The sequence below is a fragment of the Pristiophorus japonicus genome, chromosome 14 (assembly GCF_044704955.1).
Source record: "Pristiophorus japonicus isolate sPriJap1 chromosome 14, sPriJap1.hap1, whole genome shotgun sequence".
Lineage (NCBI taxonomy): Eukaryota > Metazoa > Chordata > Chondrichthyes > Pristiophoridae > Pristiophorus > Pristiophorus japonicus.
This window is the reverse complement of record NC_091990.1, coordinates 175,956,863-175,979,339: the sequence shown is the minus strand read 5'-3', so window position 1 is coordinate 175,979,339 and position 22,477 is coordinate 175,956,863. Positions and strand designations below refer to the sequence as shown.

At 44.0% G+C, this 22,477-nt stretch overlaps 1 protein-coding gene across 1 annotated transcript in view; it reads right to left on the bottom strand.

Moving 5' to 3' along the window:
- ush1c (Usher syndrome 1C) overlaps positions 1 to 22,477 on the bottom strand; it is a 319,880-nt gene that overhangs the window by 260,612 nt on the left and 36,791 nt on the right. Inside the window, exon 4 of the mRNA XM_070898764.1 lies at positions 9,570 to 9,708. Coding sequence (XP_070754865.1) covers positions 9,570 to 9,708 — 139 coding nt within the window. The remainder of the gene's footprint in view (positions 1 to 9,569; positions 9,709 to 22,477) is intronic.

The window sequence follows — 22,477 nt, the reverse complement described above, 5'->3', positions numbered from 1 at the left end:
GAGGAATCATCCTCGGCCACCTCCACTCACTTCTGCTTCACGCATGAAGGTCCTGTCGGAGATAAAAGACATGAATTAGTCCAGGCAAGGAAAGAATATGTTGTAAGTTATCACAAAGATGACCACGGCACAGAAGGCAGCTATTCAGCACATTGTGTCCGTGCCAGCCAAAAAAGAGCTATCTAGCCTAATCCCACTTTCCAGCTCTTGGTCCGTAGCCTTCATGTGCATATCCAAGTATTATTATTTAAATTTGCTGAGGGCTTCTGCCGCTGCCACTCTTTCAGGGAATAGGTTCCAGATCCCCACCACCCTCTAGATGACAAAAGTTCTCAAGTCCCCTCTAATTCTTCTACCAATTACTTTAAATCTATGCCCCCTAGTTATTGAATTCTCTGCTGGGGCAATCGGTCCTTCCTATCCACTCTATCTAGGCCCCTCATAATTTTATACACCTCAATCACGTCTCCCCTCAGCCTCCTCTGTTTCAAAGAAAACAACCCCAGCCTAGCCAATCTTTCCTCATTGCTAAACTTCTCCAGTCCAGGCAACATCCTCGTAAATCTCCTCTGTACCCTCTCTAGTGCGACCACATCGTTCCTGTAATGAGGTGACCAGAACTGCACGCAGTACTCCAGCTGTGGCCTAACTAGTGTTTTATACAGTTCAGGCATAACCCCCCCTGCTCTTGTATTCCATGCCTCCGCAAACATAGGAAAGCATCCCAAATGCTTTCTGAACAACTTTATATGCCTGTCCTGTTACCTTCAGGGATCTGTGGACATGCACTCCAGGGTCCCTATGTTCCTTTACATATCAAAGTATCCTACCATTTATTGTGTATTCCTTTGCCTTGTTAACCCTCCCCAAATGCATTATCTCACTACTCCAGACTGAATTCCATTTGCCATTTTTCTGTCCAGCTGACCAGTACATTGATATCTTCCTGCAATCTGCAGCTTTCTTTCTCACCATGAACCACACGGCCAATTGTATCCATCTGCAAACTTCTAAATCATGCCCCCTACATTAAAATCTAAATCATTGATATATACCATAAAAAGCAAGGGGCCTAGTACTGAGCCCTCCCGAACCCCACTGGAAACAGCCATTCAGTCACGAAGGCACTCGTCGATTATTACCCTTCGCTTCCTGCTTCTGAGCCAATTTTGGACGCAACTTGCCACCGTCCCTTGGATCCCATGGGCTTTTATTTTTCTAACTAGTCTGCCATGAGGAACTTTGTCAAAAGCCTCGCTAAAATCCATGTAGACTGCATCAAACATGTTATCCTCATCAACCCTCCTCAAAAAATTCAATCAACTTAGTCAGATATAACCTTCCCTTAACAAACGCATGCTGACTGTCCTTGATTAATCCGTGCCTTTCTAAATGATGACTCATATTGTTCTTCAGAATTTTTTCCAATAATTTGCCTGCCACCGAGATTAAGCTGACTGGCCTATAATTATTCGGTCTATCCCGTTTTAAACAACGGTACAACCCAAAGATGTTTTATAAATACATAAAGGACAAGTGGATAACTAAAGAAACAGTAGGGTCTATTAGAGACCAAAAAGGCAACTTGTGTGTGGAGGCGGAAGATGTAGGTATGGTTCTCACTGAATAATTTGTGTTTGTCCTCCGGCATCAGATCTGTAGCCAGAGAGGATCAGAAAATAATGGTCAGAGCCTCCGCTATTTCCTCCCTTGCTTCTCGTCACAACCTGGGATACATTTCATCCAGGCCTGGCAATTTATCTACTTTCAAAGAAGCTGAACCCTTTAATACTTCGGGCCCAAAATTGGCCCTTTTTTTAAGGTGGTAACGGGTCGGTAAAGCCTTTCTGACCAGGGGCAAGCAGTGGGTGCAACCCGTCTACAATTGCACCCAGGCTGGGGATGGCGGAAACATCTATCCCGCCCCGTCCGGCGAGCTGACTCCTTACCACCCGGCGCCGACCCATTTTGTAGCCCTCCGGGGGGGGAATTGCACTGTGGGAGCACAGTCGGTGCCCCCGACGTATTCGCGGGGCATGAAGCTACCGGTGGCTGAGGCGCTGTGGCCGCCCTTAAAGGGGAGGGAGTACTGCCTCAGCCGCCATGTTGTTTTATTTGTTTTGTTTATTTGGCGGACGACTCCTGAGCACCCCGTCTTGGGGGCCGGGCCGCTTGCCCGGCCAACCCCCTCCCTGGTGGCCCAATGAGTGCCCCGGAGGCCCCACGAGCATGGTGGATAGAGGTGTACCGATGGATGTGGTGTATTTAGATTTCCAAAAGGCATTCGATAAGGTGCCACACAAAAGGTTACTGCAGAAGATAGAGGTACGCGGAGTCAGAGGAAATGTATTAGCATGGATAGAGAATTGGCTGGCTAACAGAAAGCAGAGAGTCGGGATAAATGGGTCCTTTTCGGGTTGGAAATCGGTGGTTAGTGGTGTGCCACAGGGATCGGTGCTGGGACCACAACTGTTTACAATATACATAGATGACCTGGAAGAGGGGACAGAGTGTAGTGTAACAAAATTTGCAGATGACACAAAGATTAATGGGAAAGCGGGTTGTGTAGAGGACACAGAGAGGCTGCAAAGAGATTTAGATAGGTTAAGCGAATGGGCTAAGGTTTGGCAGATGGAATACAATGTCGGAAAATGTGAGCTCATCCACCTTGGAAAAAAAACGGTAAAAGGGAATATTATTTGAATGGGGAGAAATTACAACATGCTGAGGTGCAGAGGGACCTGGGAGTCCTTGTGCATGAATCCCAAAAAGTTAGTTTGCAGGTGCAGCAGGTAATCAGGAAGGCGAATGGAATGTTGGCCTTCATTGCGAGAGGGATGGAGTACAAAAGCAGGGAGGTCCTGCTGCAACTGTACAGGGTATTGGTGAGGCCGCACCTGGAGTACTGCGTGCAGTTTTGGTCACCTTACTTCAGGAAGGATATACTGGCTTTGGAGAGGGTACAGAGACGATTTACTAGGCTGATTCCGGAGATGAGGGGGTTACCTTATGATGATAGATTGAGTAGACTGGGTCTTTACTCATTGGAGTTCAGAAGGATGAGGGGTGATCTTATAGAAACATTTAAAATAATGAAAGGAATAGACAAGATAGAGGCAGAGAGGTTGTTTCCACTGGTAGGGGAGACTAGAACTAGGGGGCACAGCCTCAAAATACGGGGGAGCCAATTTAAAACCGAGTTGAGAAGGAATTTCTTCTCCCAGAGGGTTGTGAATCTGTGGAATTCTCTGCCCAAGGAAGCAGTTGAGGCTAGCTCATTGAATGTATTCAAGTCACAGATAGATAGATTTTTAACCAATAAGGGAATTAAGGGTTACGGGGAGCGGGCGGGTAAGTGGAACTGAGTCCACGGCCAGATCAGCCATGATCTCGTTGAATGGCGGAGCAGGCTCGAGGGGCTAGATGGCCTACTCCTGTTCCTAATTCTTATGTTCTTATGTTCTCACTCGGCCTCGCAGAATCCCTCTCCTTTAAGTGAAGTTGCGACGCATCAGTGTGACACGGCACGCCCGCGTTGCGCTGATGGTCACGAGCCCGTGCCCATCCAGCTACCGCCTCCAACAGCGCTCTGGTATTTATTGATTTAAAGAGGCCAATTTCCCGGCTCTTCCGCCCCCTCCCCCCCCACCTCCCGCCAGGCGTTAATAATTCAAATAATTCGAATCATTTGAATTATCTGCCTGAAACGGGACAGAGGGAAATTTCCCCTCCCACCCCGGTTTCTCTTTTACTATATTTACAAAGCGCGAATGTGGAGGAGTCCCGAATTTTAAATACAGCGCGATTTTGGAGCAGTCCGGGAGTTCAAAAAAAGCAGTACCAACAGACCTATCAGAGAGAAAAGTGAAAAGTAATTAAAACATGACATCACAAGAAAGGAGGGAAGTTATTGGTTCTTCCATGTTAGTTCAATCACAGGACAGAGAGTGAATTATTCAGACTGATTCAACTTTTTTCAATTACTAATTTTCTGATGCTAACTTCATTTATAATTATACTATATATTATTTAATTTTGTTTTAATATAATTAATCTTGATTATACTGATTCTACCATTGTAGAATCCCTATTGTAAATCCCCATGTAAATTGAATTTATTTATTTTTTTCCCCCGTGTCTATTTGTGTGCGTATTTGTGTCCGCTTCGGGTCCGATCCATTGACTTCTATTTCCACTTCCTTCTTCCGCTTTTTCTCTCTTTCGCTCTCTGGTCAGTCTCCTGTCATTATGCCGCCCTTCATCTCTCCGGTCTCGTATACTCTGTCCTCCAAAATCCCTACGCCAACATTTCATTACTCTACAAACTTCCTACTCTCAGGCCGCTGACTCGGACTTGAATCCCTTTTAGACAAGCCTGCAGCTTCCCTCTGTGCCTCTCTTGGTATTCAACAAAGGGCCCATTATGGCACTCGTTGCTGTCTCCTCACAAACACCAACCCTAACTGTCCCATCCTACTCTCTCACCGACCTTACTGCCCAGCTTGCCCGGGGGGGAGGGGGGGGCTAACCTTGCAAATCTCCTACCCGTCCAACTCATCCGTCCAAGTGCTTACCTTGTGTGTGCTGGCAGTGGATAAGCCATCATGGATCCTCTCAAAATCTCCTTGCAGAATGTCCGTTCATTTGCGAACAAGGCCCTTGCCATCCCTGATCTTATCGTGAATGATTGCATCGACATCATGGCACTAACGGAAACTTGGCTGCGGGATAATGACGCACTACCTTTAATCGAAGCCTCCCCTCCCGGCTATACCTTCCACCACTTGCCCTGCCCATGATGCTATGATGGTGGTATAGCTCTCATCACCAAATCATACCTTGGTCTGTCCCCCTACTCCTCCAGCACTTTCTTCGCTTTTGAACATCTCACCTTATTCCACCCCTCTCGTTCTCTACCGCCCACACAAGTATGATCAAAATGTTGTCACAGATGTATCATCGTTGCTTTCACCCCTCAGCCTATGCACCAAGCGACTTCTCATCCTAGGTGACTTCAACCTCCATCTCAATTCATCACGCTCTCTCTCCTCTGAGTTCACTACCCTCCTGTCCTCCCTTAATCTCTCCCTCCATGTAAATTCCACAACTCATATTTATGCTCACCTCCTTGACCTTACAATCTCTCGTGGCCTCGCTATTCCAACCATATCAATCAAAGATAAAGTCATCTCTGACCATTCCCTTGTATCGCTCTCGACCCACATCCCCTTTCCCCAATCCAACCCTGCTTCCTTCTGCATCCGCCTCTGGAAAAAATCTCTCCAAACTCTCGTACAACTGTACTTATCAACTCAAAATTGTCCAACCTTTGGCCCTCTTTTAACAATGACATTTCTGCAGCCACCGATCTGCTCAACCACACCCTCACCACCTCCTTTGATGCCCTATTAAAAAGATTACTCTCTCCCTCACTGGCCGGTCCCCCTGATACGGCCCTCAGCTACGCTCCATCGAGTCAAAAGGGCGCAGACCTGAACGGATGTGGCGGACAACTGGTTAAGCCATTCAGCGGCAGATCTGGCTCGAACACATAAAATATTAGCAGTACCTACTCTTGTCTACAAAAACTGCTCACTATTCCAAGATCATTCTGAATGCAAAAATATCCCCCAGCTACTATTCTCGACTGCTAATCGTCTCCTTAAACCCCTCTCTCCTGTCTCCACCTCACTCACCTCCAACAACAAGTGTGAGGAGCTCATGGACTTCTTTGTCACAAAGATTGAGACCATCCGATCAGCTGCCTCTGTGAGTTCTCTTCCTTCACCTAGCCCACAGGGCCAAACTTCACCTGAGGCTCCCCCCTGCCCTAGCCCTAAACTCATATCTTTCTCTAGTTTCTCTCTGATCTCCCCTCTTGACCTCTCCAAGCTCATCTTGTCCATGAGACCCACACCCTGCTCCCTTGACCCTATTCCCACTAAACTGCTGACTACCCAACTTCCCTTTTTGGCTCCCATGTTAGCAGACATTGTTAACGGTTCTCTCTCAAGTACTGTTCCCCTTACCTTCAAATCTGCTGTCATCACCACGCCCCTCAAAAAATCAACTCGACCCCACTTCACTTGCTAGCTATCACCCCATCTCCAACCTCCCTTTCCTGTCCAAAGTACTTGAACGTGTTGTTACCTGCCAAATCCGTGACCATCTTTCCCTGAATTCAATGTTTGAATCCTTTCAATCTGGTTTCCACCCCTGCCACTGTACCGAAACGGCTCTCATCAAAGTCACAAATGATATCCTTTGTGACTGTGACAAAGATAAACTAGCCCTTCTCGTCCTTCTGGACCTGTCTGCAGCCTTTGACACACTCCATCCTCTTCCAACGCCCCACCACCATCGTCCAGCTAGGTGGGACTGCACTCGCTTGGTTCCATTCTTATCTATCTAATCATAGCCAGAAAATCTCCTGCAATGGCTCCTCTTCCAACTCCCACATCGTTACCTCTGATGTCCCCAAGGATTTATCCTTGACCCCCTCCTATTTCTCATCTAATGCTGCCCCTTGGTGATATCATCCGAAAACACGGAGTCAGTTTTAACATGTACACTGACGACACCCAACTCTACCTCTCAACCTCCTCTCTCGAACCCTGCTTGGTCTCTAAATTGTCAGACTGCTTGTCCGACATCCAGTACTGGATGAACAGAAATTTTCTCCAATTAAATATTGGGAAGACCGAAGCCATTATCTTTGGTCCCTGCCACAAACTGCAGTCCCTTACCATTGACTCCATCCCTCTCCCTAGCATCAATCTGAGGGTGAACAAAACTGTTCACAACCTAGCCGTCATATTTGACCCTGAAATGAGTTTCAGGCCATATATCCACGGCATAACTAAATCCGCCTTTTTCCACCTCCGTAACATTGCCCTCCTCTGCCATGCCTCAGCTCTTCTGCTGCTGAAAACCTCATCCATGTTACCTCTAGCATTGACTATTCCAACTCACTCCTGGCTGGCCTCCACATTCTACACTACGTAAACTTGAGGTCATCCAAAACTCAGCAGCCCGTGTCCTAACTCGCACCAAGTCAAGATCACCCATCATCCCTGTGCTTTCTGATCTACATTGGCTCCCGGTTAAACAACGCCTCGATTTCAAAATTCTCATCCTTGTTTACAAATCACTCCATGGCCTTGCCCTCCCTATCTTTGTAATCTTTTTCAACCTCACAACCCCACAAAGTGTCTGCACTCCTCAAATTCTGCTCTCTTGAACATCCCTCATTATAACTGCTTAACCATCGGTGGCTGTGTCTTCAGCTGTTTGGGCCCTAAACTCTGGAACTCCCTCCCTAAACCTCTCTACCTCTCTTCCTCCTTTAAGCCGCTCTTTAAAACCTACCTCTTTAACCAAGTTTTTGGTCACCTGCCTTAATTTCTTCTTTTGTGGTTTGGTGTCAAATGTATATGTTTTGTCTGTAACACTGCTATGAAGCGCCTTGGGACATTTTACTACATTAAAGGCACTATATAAATAAAAGTTGTTGTTTATCTTATCTAATATTTCGCACTCCTCTTTAACTACAATGTATGTATTGTCCCTCTCTTTTTTTGAAGACAAACTCAAAATTATTCATTAAGAACCGTACCCACGTCTTCCGCCTCCACAAACAAGTTGCCTTTTTGGTCTCTAATAGACTCTACTGTTTCTTTAGTTATCCTCTTAACCGTTACGTATTTATAAAACATCGTTGGGTTTTCTTTGATTTTACTTGCCAATATTTTTTCATGTCCTCTCTTTACTTTCCTAATTTCCTTTTTAATTTCACCTCTGCACTTTCTATACTCCTCGAAGCTTTCTGCAGTATTTAGTTCTTGGTATCAGACATAAGCTTCCCTTTTTATGCCTTATCCTACCTAGTATTCCGTTTGACAACCAGGGGGCTCTAGCTTTGCAAGTCCCTCTCTTTTGTGAGAAATCATATTTCACTCGCTGTTGAAACCAAGTCAACATGACTGAGTGCTGAATGACATGTGAGTGGGTTATATTTAATTATCACCAGGTAACTGTGAGCTCCCATCTCCCCATCTCCGATAGCCAGGGACACCAAACTCCACTGATCTCCAGTGCCTCATCCTCTTCGGTTGTTAGTTGTCAAATGCATGGAGGGTCATCTCTAGTTCTGTCCCTCTCCCTGGCATTCTGTTTTCTCTCCTGCAAGAAGGGAGGGAACAGACATATGAGCGAGTGTAATGGCATGCGTTCTCCCGATAGATGGAGTACATTTGGTGAAGGTGACTATGAGGGAGAGGCATGAAATTGCATAAGGACGCGGGCGAGTGGGAGTAGTGGATGAACAGATGGGGATGTGAGGAAGTGCAGAGACAGAGAAGGATGGGTGCACCTGCAAGGTAAGTGGGTGTGAGGTGTAGGCTTGAGAAGGCAGAGTGAGGGGTTGGGGTGATGTGCACAGCAGGATGTAGGTGAATGTGCAACTATACTCACCTTTCACAAACTGTCTAGGTCATTAAATTGCTTCCTGCACTGAATCCAGGAGTGTGGTATTAGGCTCCTGACTTCTTGTGCCACCTCCAACCATGCCTTCTTGGTGTCAGCAGCCTGTTTCTTCCTCCCATTGCTGGGGAATAGTATCTCTCGTTGACTGCTCACAGCCCCCACCAACAGATCAAAGGAGGTGCCATTAAGTGGTGCAGCCTTTGCGCACCCTGAATCCATCCCGAGAGTTCTTCCTCTGTTGGTTCAACTCCTAACTCCTCCAAATGGCATCTTTGGATTGGCCCTTTAAATACTGGAGTTGCAATCAAGTCACGTGGGACCACATCACGCCCGCTGCCGCTGATTAGACGGGAAACCTGGAAGTAAGTTAAACAGCCACTGACGGACGTGCTGAACTTACTTCTCTGGGTTTCCCCACAAGATATCAGACCACACCCCGCCCTCAGCATGTCTCTCAATTAACATCGAGGCCCTCGTGTCAATAGCTCAAATAAGAGGAAACACTGGAGAAACTTAACACTACAGAATGGTGAGCATAAGGGAATATCATAGAAATATATACAATAGCAAAAAGGTGAATTGTAAACACCATTTCAAGTTAAATCTTGTCAGTAAAACTAGAGAACACAGTTGCAAACCTGGAGAAATGCAAATGCAGGACTATTGTCAACAAGTTCACACACAAAGTGTGATATAAACATGGAATGGGCATAATTGGGAAAAATGCTGAAATAATTTTTGAAACTGTTTTGACGGACAAGCTGTAGTTTACAGTTTTCTGGATAAGCTAAAATTGCTCCATGTCCTTCCTCAAACATATCTTGTGATTTTGTAGCATATGCTGAGAAGGGGTGCTTTAAAAAAAAATTGCAAACCTTTATGTGACTCATCTAATCTTCTGTTGGCATTGTCGCAGGACATTGATAAACCAGTTAGAGCTAAAAAGCTAATTCTTTGTTAATGAATATGCAGATGTACTACTGTCAAGGAAATATTTTGCTGAATTACACTTGGTATTTACACAAACAAACACCGAAATAGTTTACTGAAATACTTTATCTCTCCTACACGATAGTAATCCTTACCTGTAGGCCAACATTGTCAGCCTGCCCTCCTTTTACTAATTGAGAGATGAAGAGGCCACAGTTGAACTCCAAACCACCTCGCACACTCAGGCCTAGTCCTTCAGGATGTGTTCTGTCCAAACGCACTTCTTTCAGTTTCCTTTAGGGGTTAAAAAAAAAATACATTGTATTTCAAAGGTGAGCAAAATTGAATTTATATAATGGCTCAATTCCCCAGTTTGTACACTGGGATAGCAGGTGTGCACAGCCTGAAGTTAAACATAAAGCTGTGGCCTTGCATTACAGAGGAAGTGGCCAATTGGGAGAGCAGTTTTTGCTGGGCTACAATTCCCAACTTTTTTTTTTCGTGATCTGAAGTGTTTGCGCCAATTTCCTGTATAAGCTTCATTAAGGCATTAGATTTAATGTAAACATATTTAAATCAACATCAAGCATTCCTTCCAGCTATTTGTTCAGGTTTTCTATTTTTCTTTGTGTTAGCATTTGAAGTAGTGAACAAGGAAAACTCCATGGATACAGGAGCTCTTTAATAGCCTTCTGAAAAGATTTGGTGTAATGTTAACAGTAACAGTTTAATGCAGTGTTTTTCTGAATGTTTTATTAATATTTTGTTTTGGGGGGGGGAATGGCAGCCATTATTCTTATTCTTTATAGTAAGTTTGCTTATAAAATTCATGTTAGAGATGGTACAAAATGCTTGCCTCAAACTCAAACCCATACCACCTAGAAGGACACGGGCAGTAGGGCGTATGGGAACACCATCACCTCCAAGTTCTCCTCCAAGTCACACACCATTTGGAATTGGAAATATATCGCCATTCCTTCATAGTCGCTGGGTCAAAATCTTGGAACTCCCTCCCTAACAGCACTGTGGGAGTACCTTCACCACACAGTCTGCAATGGTTCAAGGTGGCGGCTCACCACCACCATCTCAAGGGCAATTAGGGATGGGCAATAAATGCTGGCCTTACCAGCAACGCCAACAGCCCAGAAACGAATAAAAAATAATTCTTCAGACCTTGACAAACCTACTTGCCAATGATGCAGGAAACAGATCAACGGGACAGAGCTATGTTATCTGCAACAAGCTTGCAACATAGGAGCAACACAAGCAGGAGTTGGCAAGATCACTACTACTCACACTTGGTATATATATATATATATATATGATTCATTCCCAAGTAGCACTACAATATCAGATACTGTTCTGCACATTGGACAACCAAAGATGATAGGCCAAAGGATTTTCATTAAAAATACAGAACAATGGGCTCAACTTTCCCCAAAGCATTTTTTTTGCGTACTTGAAGAGTTACTCCCGATTTTTAGGGGCCTAAGTACGCCAAGAAAAGAAATTCTAAGCATCCCCGTTAAGATCCAGTCCCATTCTCTCTCTCTCTGTGTGTGTGAGAGTGAACCGGGGACCGAGAATGGGACCAGACAGACTTCCCGTGTGTGTGAACCGGGGACTGAGAATGAGACCAAACAGCCTTCGGGCGGGGTTGGAGGTAAGTTGGCGCTATGTGTTTTTCAATTCTTTTAGTGTGTCTGGGCAACTGCTGCGCCGATTTCCTTATCTGCACCGATTTCCTTACCTGCACCGATTTCCTTACCTGCGCCGATTTCCTTACCTGCGCCGATTTCCTTACCTGCACCGATTTCCTTATCTGCACCGATTTCCTTACCTGCACCGATTTCCTTACCTGCGCCGATTTCCTTATCTGCACCGATTTCCTTACCTGCGCCGATTTCCTTACCTGCGCCGATTTCCTTACCTGCGCCGATTTCCTTACCTGCACCGATTTCCTTATCTGCACCGATTTCCTGACCTGCACCGATTTCCTTACCTGCACCGATTTCCTTACCTGCACCGATTTCCTTACCTGCACCGATTTCCTGACCTGCACCGATTTCCTTAACTCTAGGGAAGGTTTTTCTGCAGAGGCCACATTCGCTGGCCTAAGCACAACTGGAGTAACTCTCAGCTGGCCAAACTTCCCTAATTGGCACGGGTGGCTGGTTATGCCCCCTTTGGCTGAAAAAAAAACTGACCTAAAAAAAATCGTAACTAACTGAGTTACACTGGTGCAAATTGATTGGGGAAACTGATTTTTCAACTTAGGCCAAAAAGAGCAGCCTGCTCAAAAAAAAAACAGCGCAAGTCACTGGGGAAAACTGAGCCCAACATCATTGGCCTTGAATATTATGTTTTTTTATTCATCGACTTAATTTTAATCTTTTATCTTTTGTAACGGTTGGAGATAGCCATCTGCAATGAGCATCACTGTGGTGTGGGAAGATTGTGGGATTCAGTTGTCACAAGTCTAGGCTTTGGTCGCACTGAGGATTGTAGTCTTGGGCTGAGGCTTCTGGGATTTGGCAGCATTGGGTTCTGTGTCCTGGGATTCTGCAACAATGGTGGGAAGCAGGAGTTTGGCAAAATTGCAGGAGGTTTGGGAGTCTGGCAGGCCTGTGGGTTGTGTGCCTGGTTATGACAGGAATGGCTGTGTGGTGCTCAGAGATCTGGTAACACTGTGGGGAGGGTGGCCGGGTTACGACAGCATTGAGGTGGTCCCAGGTCTGGCAGCACTGAAAGTCGTTTTTAAAAATCCTGGGTGTCTGAGGAGGCTGTTATTGAAATTTGATAGAAATTCACAAGTGTTTTGAAATAATTGTAGTAATAAGTTATTTGGTAGAAACGGAAAAATACAGAAAACACAAATGAACTGTGAAGCTGGTAGCAGCTTGGAACATAGAAACATAGAAAATAGGTGCAGGAGTAGGCCATTCGGTCCTTCGAGCCTGCACCTCCATTCAATTTTATTATATCTAATCATGCAACTTTAGTACCCCATTCCTGCTTTCTCTCCATACACCTTGATCCCTTTAGCCGTAAGGGCCGCATCTAACTCCCTTTTGAATATATCTAACGAACTGGCCTCAACAACATTCTGTGATAGAGAATTCCACAGGTTCACAATTCTCTTAGTGAAGAAGTTTCTCCTCATCTCGGTCCTAAATGGCTTACCCCTTATCCTTAGACTGTGACCCCTGATTCTGGACTTCCCCAACATCGGGAACATTCTTCCTGCATCTAACCTGTTCAATCCCGTCAGAATTTTATATGTTTCTAAGAGATGTCCTCTCATTTTTCTAAATTCCAGTGAATATAAGCCTAGTCGATCCAGTCTTTCTTCATGTCATCATCATCATCATCATCATAGGCAGTCCCTCGGAATCAAAGAAGACTTGCTTCCACTCTTAAACTGAGTCCTTAGGTGGCTGAACAGTCCAATACGAGAACCACAGTCCCTGTCACAGGTGGGCCAGATAGTCGTTGAGGGTAAGGGTGGGTGGGACAGATTTTCCGCACGCTCTTTCCGCTGCCTGCGCTTGATTTCTGCATGCTCTCGCCGATGAGACTCGAGGTGCTCAGCGCCCTCCCGGATGCACTTCCTCCACTTAGGGTGATCTTTGGCCAGGGACTCCCAGGTGTCGGTGGGGATGTTGCACTTTATCAGAGCAGACATTGATGATGAGATTCAACACCGTCTCCAGTGCACCAGTGCAGCCTTCGGCCGCCTGAGGAAAAGAGTGTTCGAAGACCAGGCCCTCAAAACTACCACCAAGCTCATGGTCTACAGGGCTGTAGTAATACCCGCCCTCCTGTATGGCTCAGAGACGTGTACCATGTTCAGTAGGCACCTCAAGTCGCTGGAGAAATACCACCAACGATGTCTCTGCAAGATCGTACAAGTCCCCTGGGAGGACAGACGCAACAACATTAGCGTCCTCAACCAGGCCAACAGCCCCAGCATTGAAGCACTGACCACACTTAACCAGCTCCGCTGGGCAGGCCACATTGTCCGCATGCCAGACACAAGACTCCCAAAGCAAGCGCTTTACTCAGAATTCCTTCACAGCAAACGAGCTAAAGGTGGGCAGAGAAAACGTTACAAGGACACCCTCAAAGCCTCGCTGGAACATTAATAGGTTAGGTGACAATTCAGCTTATTAGTATTTGTGGGATATATGTTTGTGTGCAAAATAGCTGCCACATTGCCGACATAAAAACAATCACTGCACTTCAAGTGTTTGAAGATATTTCTGAGAGAGAAAAAGTGTTATATAAACACAAGGTTTTCCTTTTAAAATTGTGAGATTGGAAATCAATTTTGGAGAATATCGGGCCAGAATTTGCTGGAAGAATAATGACGCACACTGTTAGTAATGTGCAAAGTGGCCAGAAATTTGTGGCGAGGAAGGTATGCTCTGTGAATTATTAATCGCCACAAGCTACTGTCCGACTTATTAGTGTAAGTGTAAGTACCCTCTCAACATTGTGCTAATTGTTAATGACTGCCAATAAATCTCTGTTGCCCAGAAAGTGAACAATTGAAAGTGTGGCGTTACATTCCTTGCAATCAATGGTTGTTGGAGGTTTCTCTTTTTAAGTCAAATTTTATAATTTATTTTTTTTCTTAATTTTCCTTTCTGTCCCTTTCTCTCAATCCAATCTTTGTTTCCCTCTCTTTCTCTACCTGATTTGACAGTAAATTCACCCACTCTAATTCACCCGCTTTAGTTCAGCCTGTTTATTTCTCAATCTTTAAATCCCATTGTTTAAGGAGATGCATTATTGGTCTTGTTGTTCACCAAGGTCCCAGGTGCCCTGTTGCCCTTGCCTCAATGTTATCCCCTCACACTTCCAGCATTCTGCAGGGTAGACATTTTTGAGCTGACGGGTGCTGGATAAAGTCTAACTAACCGGGCACACTGTAAGATGCTCTGCTCCAGCAAATTCCGGCCCGTAGTTTAATATGATTTGGGTTTCAGAAATATCCAAGAGTTGGAACCATGTATCTAATTTTTTTAAAGATTGTATTTGATGAAATGATGAAATAATTGAAGAAAATAGATTGGGGGAGTGTGTTTAATAACATTCAGCAGAAGACCTTTAAAAGAATAATGCTGAACATGCAGGATAAATATATTCCCCAAACTAACAAGCTCAGACTAAGCAGACTAAATGGATTAAAAAAACTAACTAAAAATTAGAGAGAGGGGAAAATGGCCTGTACAAAACCTGAAGCGAGAAAGGAGAAGGACTTCACTGGGATTATTACAAGAAAATGCAGTCATGCATAAAAAGGATGATCAAAGGGAGACCTGGGAAAGTACATAACAGATGAGGCTAAGCATAACAGCAAACACATCTTTCATTACCACAATAGCAAGAGGACAGTCAAAGAAGAGCTGAAAACCATAAAATACACAAATGGGTTTGAAACTGGGAATAAGCATAAAATGACAAATATTCTGAATGACTACTTCCTTGAAGCATTCACAAGAGAAGACATGAGTAACAGTCCCTTTCCAGACAAAGATCTCAGAAATAAAATCAATGGCTTCATTATAAAATGGGATGGAAGTCCGAGACATGCTAAAATGTCTGAAAACAAATACCTTCCCAGAGATAAATGGTATGTATCCCAGAATGCCAAGAGAGGCTCGGAAGAAGATCTGTGAGATACTAACAATCATTATTATGGAGTCAATGGACACTGAGGAGGTAAAAGTAGGCTGGAAACAGGCTAATATGGTGTCCATATTCAAAAAGGATGACAACACAAACACAGGCAACTACAAACTCATCAGACTTACTTCTATTTCATGTAAAATAATGGAATTGATTATTAGGCAGAAAGTTGAGGATCAGTTATTTACAATAACCTAATTAACAGCAGTGTGCATGGATTCAGAAGGGGAGGTCCTGCCTGACCAATTTCTTCAACATTTTTGAGAATGTGACAACCCAAGTAGACAGTGATAATCTCAATGACTTGGTGTACCTCGATTTCCAAAGGTTTATGATAATGTTCTGCATGAAAGGCTATCAATTAAACTAAAAGCCGTGCGATTTCAGGGTGAACTTAGGAAATGGACAAGAAACTGTGTGAAGAGTGGGGAAAATGAGTATGCCAGAGTGGGGGGAGGTACTGAGTGGGGTGCCTTATGGCCTCAGTGCTGGGACCACTACTGTTTCTAATTTACATAAATGATCTGGTTTCAGAAATACAATGCAAAGTGGTCAAATTTGCAAATGATAGCATTCCACGAGGGACACTAGAATCAGAAGAGACAACCCAGAGACTAAAGAAAGAATTGGATAAGAAAAGCTAGTGGGCAGAGCAATGGCAGATGAAAGTCAATGCAGACGTGTGTAAAGTGCTACACATAGAAAGGAAAAACAGACAACATATGTACTTCAAGAATTACGTTGAAATAGTTAAGGATAAAAGAGGCCTAGGATTCTTAGTAGACTCAATGCTAAATATATCCATCTAATGATGGACAATGCCAATAAGGTTCTGAACTACATAGACAAAACAATCAAATATAAATCAGAGGGGGTAATGCACTGGTCAGACTGCACCTTGAATACTGCATCTAAAACTGATCACAAAGAAATAAAAAAGAGGCCTTCAAGCACTAAAGACAGTCAGAGAAGAACAATGAGGTTGCCCCCCTCCCCCCCGGTATCAAAGATCTGAGTTGTTGATATTTTCAGTCTTGAAAGGAGGTGTGTGAGAGGTGAATGTATAAGATAGTTAAGGGTATAGAAAAAATTAACCTGTAATATTACTTTAAATCGTAGAACTAGAACTAGATAGTTCAAACTAGAATAAAGCAATTTTAGGACTGATATCAGGAAATCTTTCTTCACATGAAGCAGGATCAATGTATGGAAGAAACTTCCAATTAAAGTAGTGGATGCAATATCCCCGAAATCCTTTGAGAAACAATTGGTTGCTACAATGGGGGCACATTAGGATCTTTCTGGATGCATGCATTAAGATGGGATAAATGGACTTCCTCATCCATAATTAAATTGTGACAAATGTTGCAGGAGTTAAAGCCACTGTATGGAGAATTTAACAAGTGACATGTTTCTTTAAGTAATTCCTTCTTTCACGGGTCCCCTTTTTATTTTAAAGCTTGAAAGAAATACAGTAAAACCAAGAAGCAATCAAGGTCCCATTATATAATTAAAAAGTTTCAAAATTCCTAGTGTGGTTCTAGTCATTCAGGCAATACAAGGAAATTTAACAATTCAACATTGTTGTGCTTCATAACAAGCTTCTAATTGCAGAGGGTTGCACTTTATATCCCAAGCGAACACATTACTCTATAAAGCATGGATGACAATTGCAAGCATTGTTTGGGCACCAGCACTTTCAGACTGTTTTAGTAGAGATTAGAAAGCAGCTTTTTCATATGTGAGTGAATGTTGTTTGAGTCAATAGCCTTAATTTGGTTACCTAGGAGTACTACCTGACGTTTTAACTTGGCAATGTTCTTCATTATAAAGGTGATTCTGCAATCTCATGCTCCCAAGAGGGTGCCACACTCAGAGTGAATGCTGATTGGTGGAATCATCCTTCAGAATTTTACTAAAATGGGGATGTGCATATTTTTTTTACGTATTGTCTCTCCCTCTCCAATTTTTCTTCCACTAGTATCCAGAAGGTGGAAATTCATACTGGAGTATGGTTCCTGATATGTAGGCCATTCTACGAGGCTTCACACAAATGATGATACTTCATAAGTGAATCTAAAAAGTTCATGTCAGCAGATTATTTGAACATTGGGAGTATCACAGCAGAACTATTTACCATCCTCACTGACATCCAGACACTTGCATTTTTCAACATGATCATGGCAGGAACTCAAGCTTATTCAATTATGAATTCAATGTTTGAATCCCATCAATCTGGTTTCCGCCCCTGCCACAGTACCGAAATGGCTCTCCTCCATGCTACAAATGACATCCTTTGTGAGTGTGACAAAGGTAAACTATCCCTCATCATCCTTCTGAACCTGTCTGCAGTCTTTGACACAATTGACCACTCCATCCTCCTCCAACTCCTCTCAACCATCGTCCAGCTGGATGGGACTGCACTCGCCTGGTTCCATTCTTATCGAGAAAATCTCCTGCAATGGCTTCTCTTCCCACTCCCGAATCGTTACCTCTGGTGTCCCCTGAAGGATCTGTCCTTGGCCCCCTCTTATTTCTCATCTATATGCTGCCCCTTGGTGATATCATCCAAAAACACGGAACCAGTTTCCACATGTACGCTGATGACACCCAGCTGTACCTCTCCACCACTTCTCTCGACCCCTGCTTGGTATCCAAATAGTCAGATTGCTTGACTGACATCCAGTACTGGATGAGCAGAAATTTTCTCCAATTAAATATTGGGAAGACCGAAGCCATTATCTTTGGTCCATGCCACAAACTGCGATCCCTAACCATTGACTGCATTCCACTCCCCAGAATCAATCTGAGGGTGAACAAGACTGTCACAACCTAGGTGTCATATCTAACCATGAAATGAGTTTCCAGCCACATATCCGTGATATAACTAAAACCGCCGTTTCCCACCTACATAACATTGCCCGCCTCCACCCCTGCTTCAGCTCTTCTGCTGCTGAAACCCTCATCCATGCCTTTGTTATTTTCAGACTTGACTACTCCAACTCACTCCTGGCCGGCCTCCCACATTCTACACTACGTAAACTTGAGATCATCCAAAACTCAGCAGCCCATGTCTTAACTCGCACCAGGTCATGATCACCCATCACCTCTGTGCTTTCAGACCTACATTAGCTCCCGGTTAAACAACACCTCGATTTCAAAATTCTCATCCTTGTTTACAAATCATCCCATGGCCTTGCCCCTTCCTATCTCCTTAATCTTTTTCAGCTTTACAATCCCACAAGATGTCTGCCCTCTTGAACATCCCTCATTATAACTGCTCAATCATCAGCGGCCGTGCCTTCAGCTGTTTGGACCCTAAACTGTGAAACTCCCTTCCTAAACCTCTCCACCTCTCTATCTCTCTTTCCTCCTTTAAGATGCTCCTTAAAACCTACCTCTTTAGCCAAGCTTTTGGTCACCTGCCTTAAGTTCTTCTTTTGTGGCTCGGTGTCAAATATATCTGTTTTGTCTTGTAACACTGCTTTTGAAGTGCCTTGGGACATTGTACTATGTTAAAGGCGTTATATAAATAAAAGTTATTATTATTATTCACCCAGAGATGCCTTGATCAACTTTAGAGCTGTTAATACTGCCTCAGCATAGAATATTGTTAAAACTTGGGAACGTCCTGGTTCTTATTGCATAGCACCTCACGACACATAGGGCCCAAAATTCGCCACCATTTAGCTCCATTTCTTTTGAGCCAACTGTGTTTTTTGGAGCTAACTGAATTTAAGGCGATTTTCCTAGTTTCGCCAATGGTATAACGCCGTCCTTGACAGATAACGGCCGTTTTTTAAGTACCTTTTTTCTGATGTCACTTGGGGTCAAACCCACGCGTAACGCCATTTTTGCGGGTTTCGCCAATAAGGATTTTTTTTAAGGACAGCGCTAAGGACCACTTTTTAAAACCTTGCCTTACCAAGTCGCTGTCCGATCGAAGTCAGCGTTACCGACGCCATCTTGGGAAACGGAGCAGAGTTATGGCTTTTGGAGGGAGGGAACAAAACCTATATTATATACAAAAAAACACTTAAAAATGTTTGTGCGGAGGGAAAAGACAAACTTCATTGCAGTTAAAAACTGAAATTGCGAGAGGTGCTTACGTTTCACCACCAAACTGTTGACGTCCCGTCTCCGCTGCTCACCGGGCCTGCTCGAGGCACACAGGGTCGGAGCGCCGGCCAGTAGGATCGCTCCCTCGGCCGGATACAGGAGCTCGGAGCTTGGCTTCCACCTCCCCCCCGGGCTTCATTCGAAGCCCAGCACCCTGTGTCCGGACGAGGGAGCAATCCTGCTGGCCGGCGTGCCGACCCTGTGCGGCTCGAGCCCCGGTGAACAGCGGAGATGGGATGTCAACTGTTCGGTGCAAATATTTAAAGTGTACATTTTGCACCAAATGTTGATTTTCTCTGTTGCATTCTCTGGCCAAAATCTCTGCCGACTTGCAAATGTGTGTCGTGTTACCCTGGAAATGCTTCGAGTCGAGTGTTGCACATGTACAGAACGGGCCTCACTTTTTCGGTGTAAAAAATTAGCTCCAATCTCAAAACCGGAGGTACTCCTGCGCTGCGCCAAAATGAAAAATAATTTTGCTGAAACTTCGGACTTTTTTCTGGCGTTACTTTGGACTATAAAAACATCCGTTAATCGGAAATAATACCAAAAAACTGAGATATTTTACAACGTGGAATTTTGGGTCCCTGGTATTTACCAAAGTAACATTGGGGAAGATTTTAATTGCTAAATATGTATTTAATCTTTTCCCTTTTGATTGGAAAGTACTTTAAAAAATGAGGAATTGATACCGTTAGCTGCACCTCCTCCAACCCTTCTTTGGATGGGTAAAACTAATATAATAATCCAGCTGTATTACTGTATTACCATACATAGAAACATAGAAATTTACGGCACTGAAGGAGGCCATTTCGGCCCATCATGTCCGCGCCAGATGGGAATTTGCTTAGTACAGTAAAAAAAAACAATGGTGGACTTCTTTTTCTCTATTTATGAAAAGCAATGGACTTTCTTATAAAGAGATATTTCTAGCTTACAGCAACACATCTGGAGTTATATTACTATCTTTCGCGATTAATTGTATCTTGGCTTCCCTCTTACATAGCAACATAGAAACATAGAAAATAGGTGCAGGAGTAGGCCATTTGGCCCTTCAAGCCTGCACCACCATTCAATAAGATTATGGCTGATCATTCCCTCAGTACCCCTTTCCCGCTTTCTCTCCATACCCCTTGATCCTTTTAGCTGTAAGGGCCATATCTAACTCCCTCTTGAATATATCCAATGAACTGGCATCAACAACTGTCTGCGGTAGGGAATTCCACAGGTTAACAACTCTCTGAATGAAGAAGTTTCTCCTCATCTCAGTCCTAAATGGCTTACCCCTTATCCTTAGATTATGTCCCCTGGTTCGGGACTTCCCCAACATCGGGAACATTCTTCCTACATCTAACCTGTCCAGTCCCATCAGAATTTAAATGTTACTATGAGATCCCCTCACAGCCTTCTAAACTCCAGTGATTACAGGCCCAGTCGATCCAGTCTCTCTTCATATGTCAGTCTTGTCATCCCAGGAATCAGTCTGGTGAACCTTCGCTGCACTCCCTCAATAGCAAGAACGTCCTTCCTCAGATTAGGAGACCAAAACTGAAGACAATATTCCAGTTGAGGCCTCACTAAGGCACTGTACAACTGCAGTAAGACCTCCCTGCTCCTATACTCAAATCCCTAGCTATGAAGACCAACATATCATTTGCCTTCTTCACCGCCTGCTGTACCTGCATGCCAACTTTCAATGACTGATGTACCATGACACTCAGGTCTCGTTGCATCTCCCCTTTTCCTAATCTGCCGCCATTCAGATAATATTCTGCCTTCGTGGTTTTGCCACCAAAGTGGATAACCTCACATTTATCCACATTATACTGCATCTGCCATGCATTTGCCCACTCGCCTAACCTGTCCAAGTCACCCTGCAGCCTCTTAGCATCCTCCTCTCAGCTCACACCGCCACCAGCTTAATGTCATCTGCAAACTTGGAGATATTACACTCAATTCCTTCATCTAAATCATTGATGTATATTGTAAATAGCTGGGGTACCAGCACTGAGCCCTGCAGCACCCCACTAGTCACTGCCTGCCATTCTGAAAAGGACCCGCTTATCCCGACTCTCTGCTTTCTGTCTGCCAACCAGTTCTCTATCCACGTCAGTACATTATCCCCAATACCATGTGCTTTAATTTTGCACACAAATCTCTTGTGAAAAGCCTTTTGAAAATCCATATAAACCACATTCACTAGTTCTCCCTTGTCCACTCTACTAGTTACATCCTCAAAAAATTCTAGAAGATTTGTCAAGCACGATTTCCTTTTCATAAATCCATGCTGACTTGGACTGATCCTGTCACTGCTTTCCAACTGCGCTGCTATTTCATCTTTAGCAATTGATTCCAACATTTTCCCCACTACTGATGTCAGGCTAACCGGTCTATAATTACCCATTTTCTGTCTCTTATACTACCTACCCTCCAGTCCATAGGAACTGATCCAGAATCGATAGACTGTTGGAAAATGATCACCAATGCATCCACTATTTCTAGGGCCACTTCCTTAAGTACTCTGGGATGCAGACTATCAGGAACCGGGGATTTATCGGCCTTCAATCCCATCAATTTCCCTAACACAATTTCCTGCCTAATAAGGATTTCCTTCAGTTCCGCCTTCTCTCTAGATCCTCGGTTCCCTAGTATTTCCAGAAGGTTATTTGTGTCTTCCTTCATGAAGACAGAACCAAAGTATTTGTTCAACTGGTCTGCCATTTCTTTGTTCCCCATTATAAATTCACCTGAATCTGATTTCAAGGGACCTACGTTTGTCTTCGCTAATCTTTTTCTCTTCACGTATCTTTCAAAGTTTTTGCAGTCAGTTTTTATGTTCCCAGCAAGCTTCCTCTCATATTCTATTTTCCCCTCCTAATTGTCCTCCTTTGTCCTCCTCTGCTGAATTCTAAATTTCTCCCAGTCCTCAGGTTTGCTGCTTTTTCTGGCCAATTTATATGCCTCTTCCTTGGATTTAACACTATCCTTAATTTCCTTGTTAGCCACAGTTGAGCCACCTTCCCCGTTTTATTTTTACTCCAGGTAGGGATGTACAATTGTTGAAGTTCATGCATGTGATCTTTAAATGTTTGCCATTGCCTATCCACCATCAACTCTTCAAGTATCATTTGCCAGTCTATTTTAGCCAATTCACGTCTCATACCATCGAAGTTACCTTTCCTTAAGTTCAGGCCCCTAGTCTCTGAATTAACTGTGTCGCTTTCCATCTTAATAAAGAATTCTAGCATAT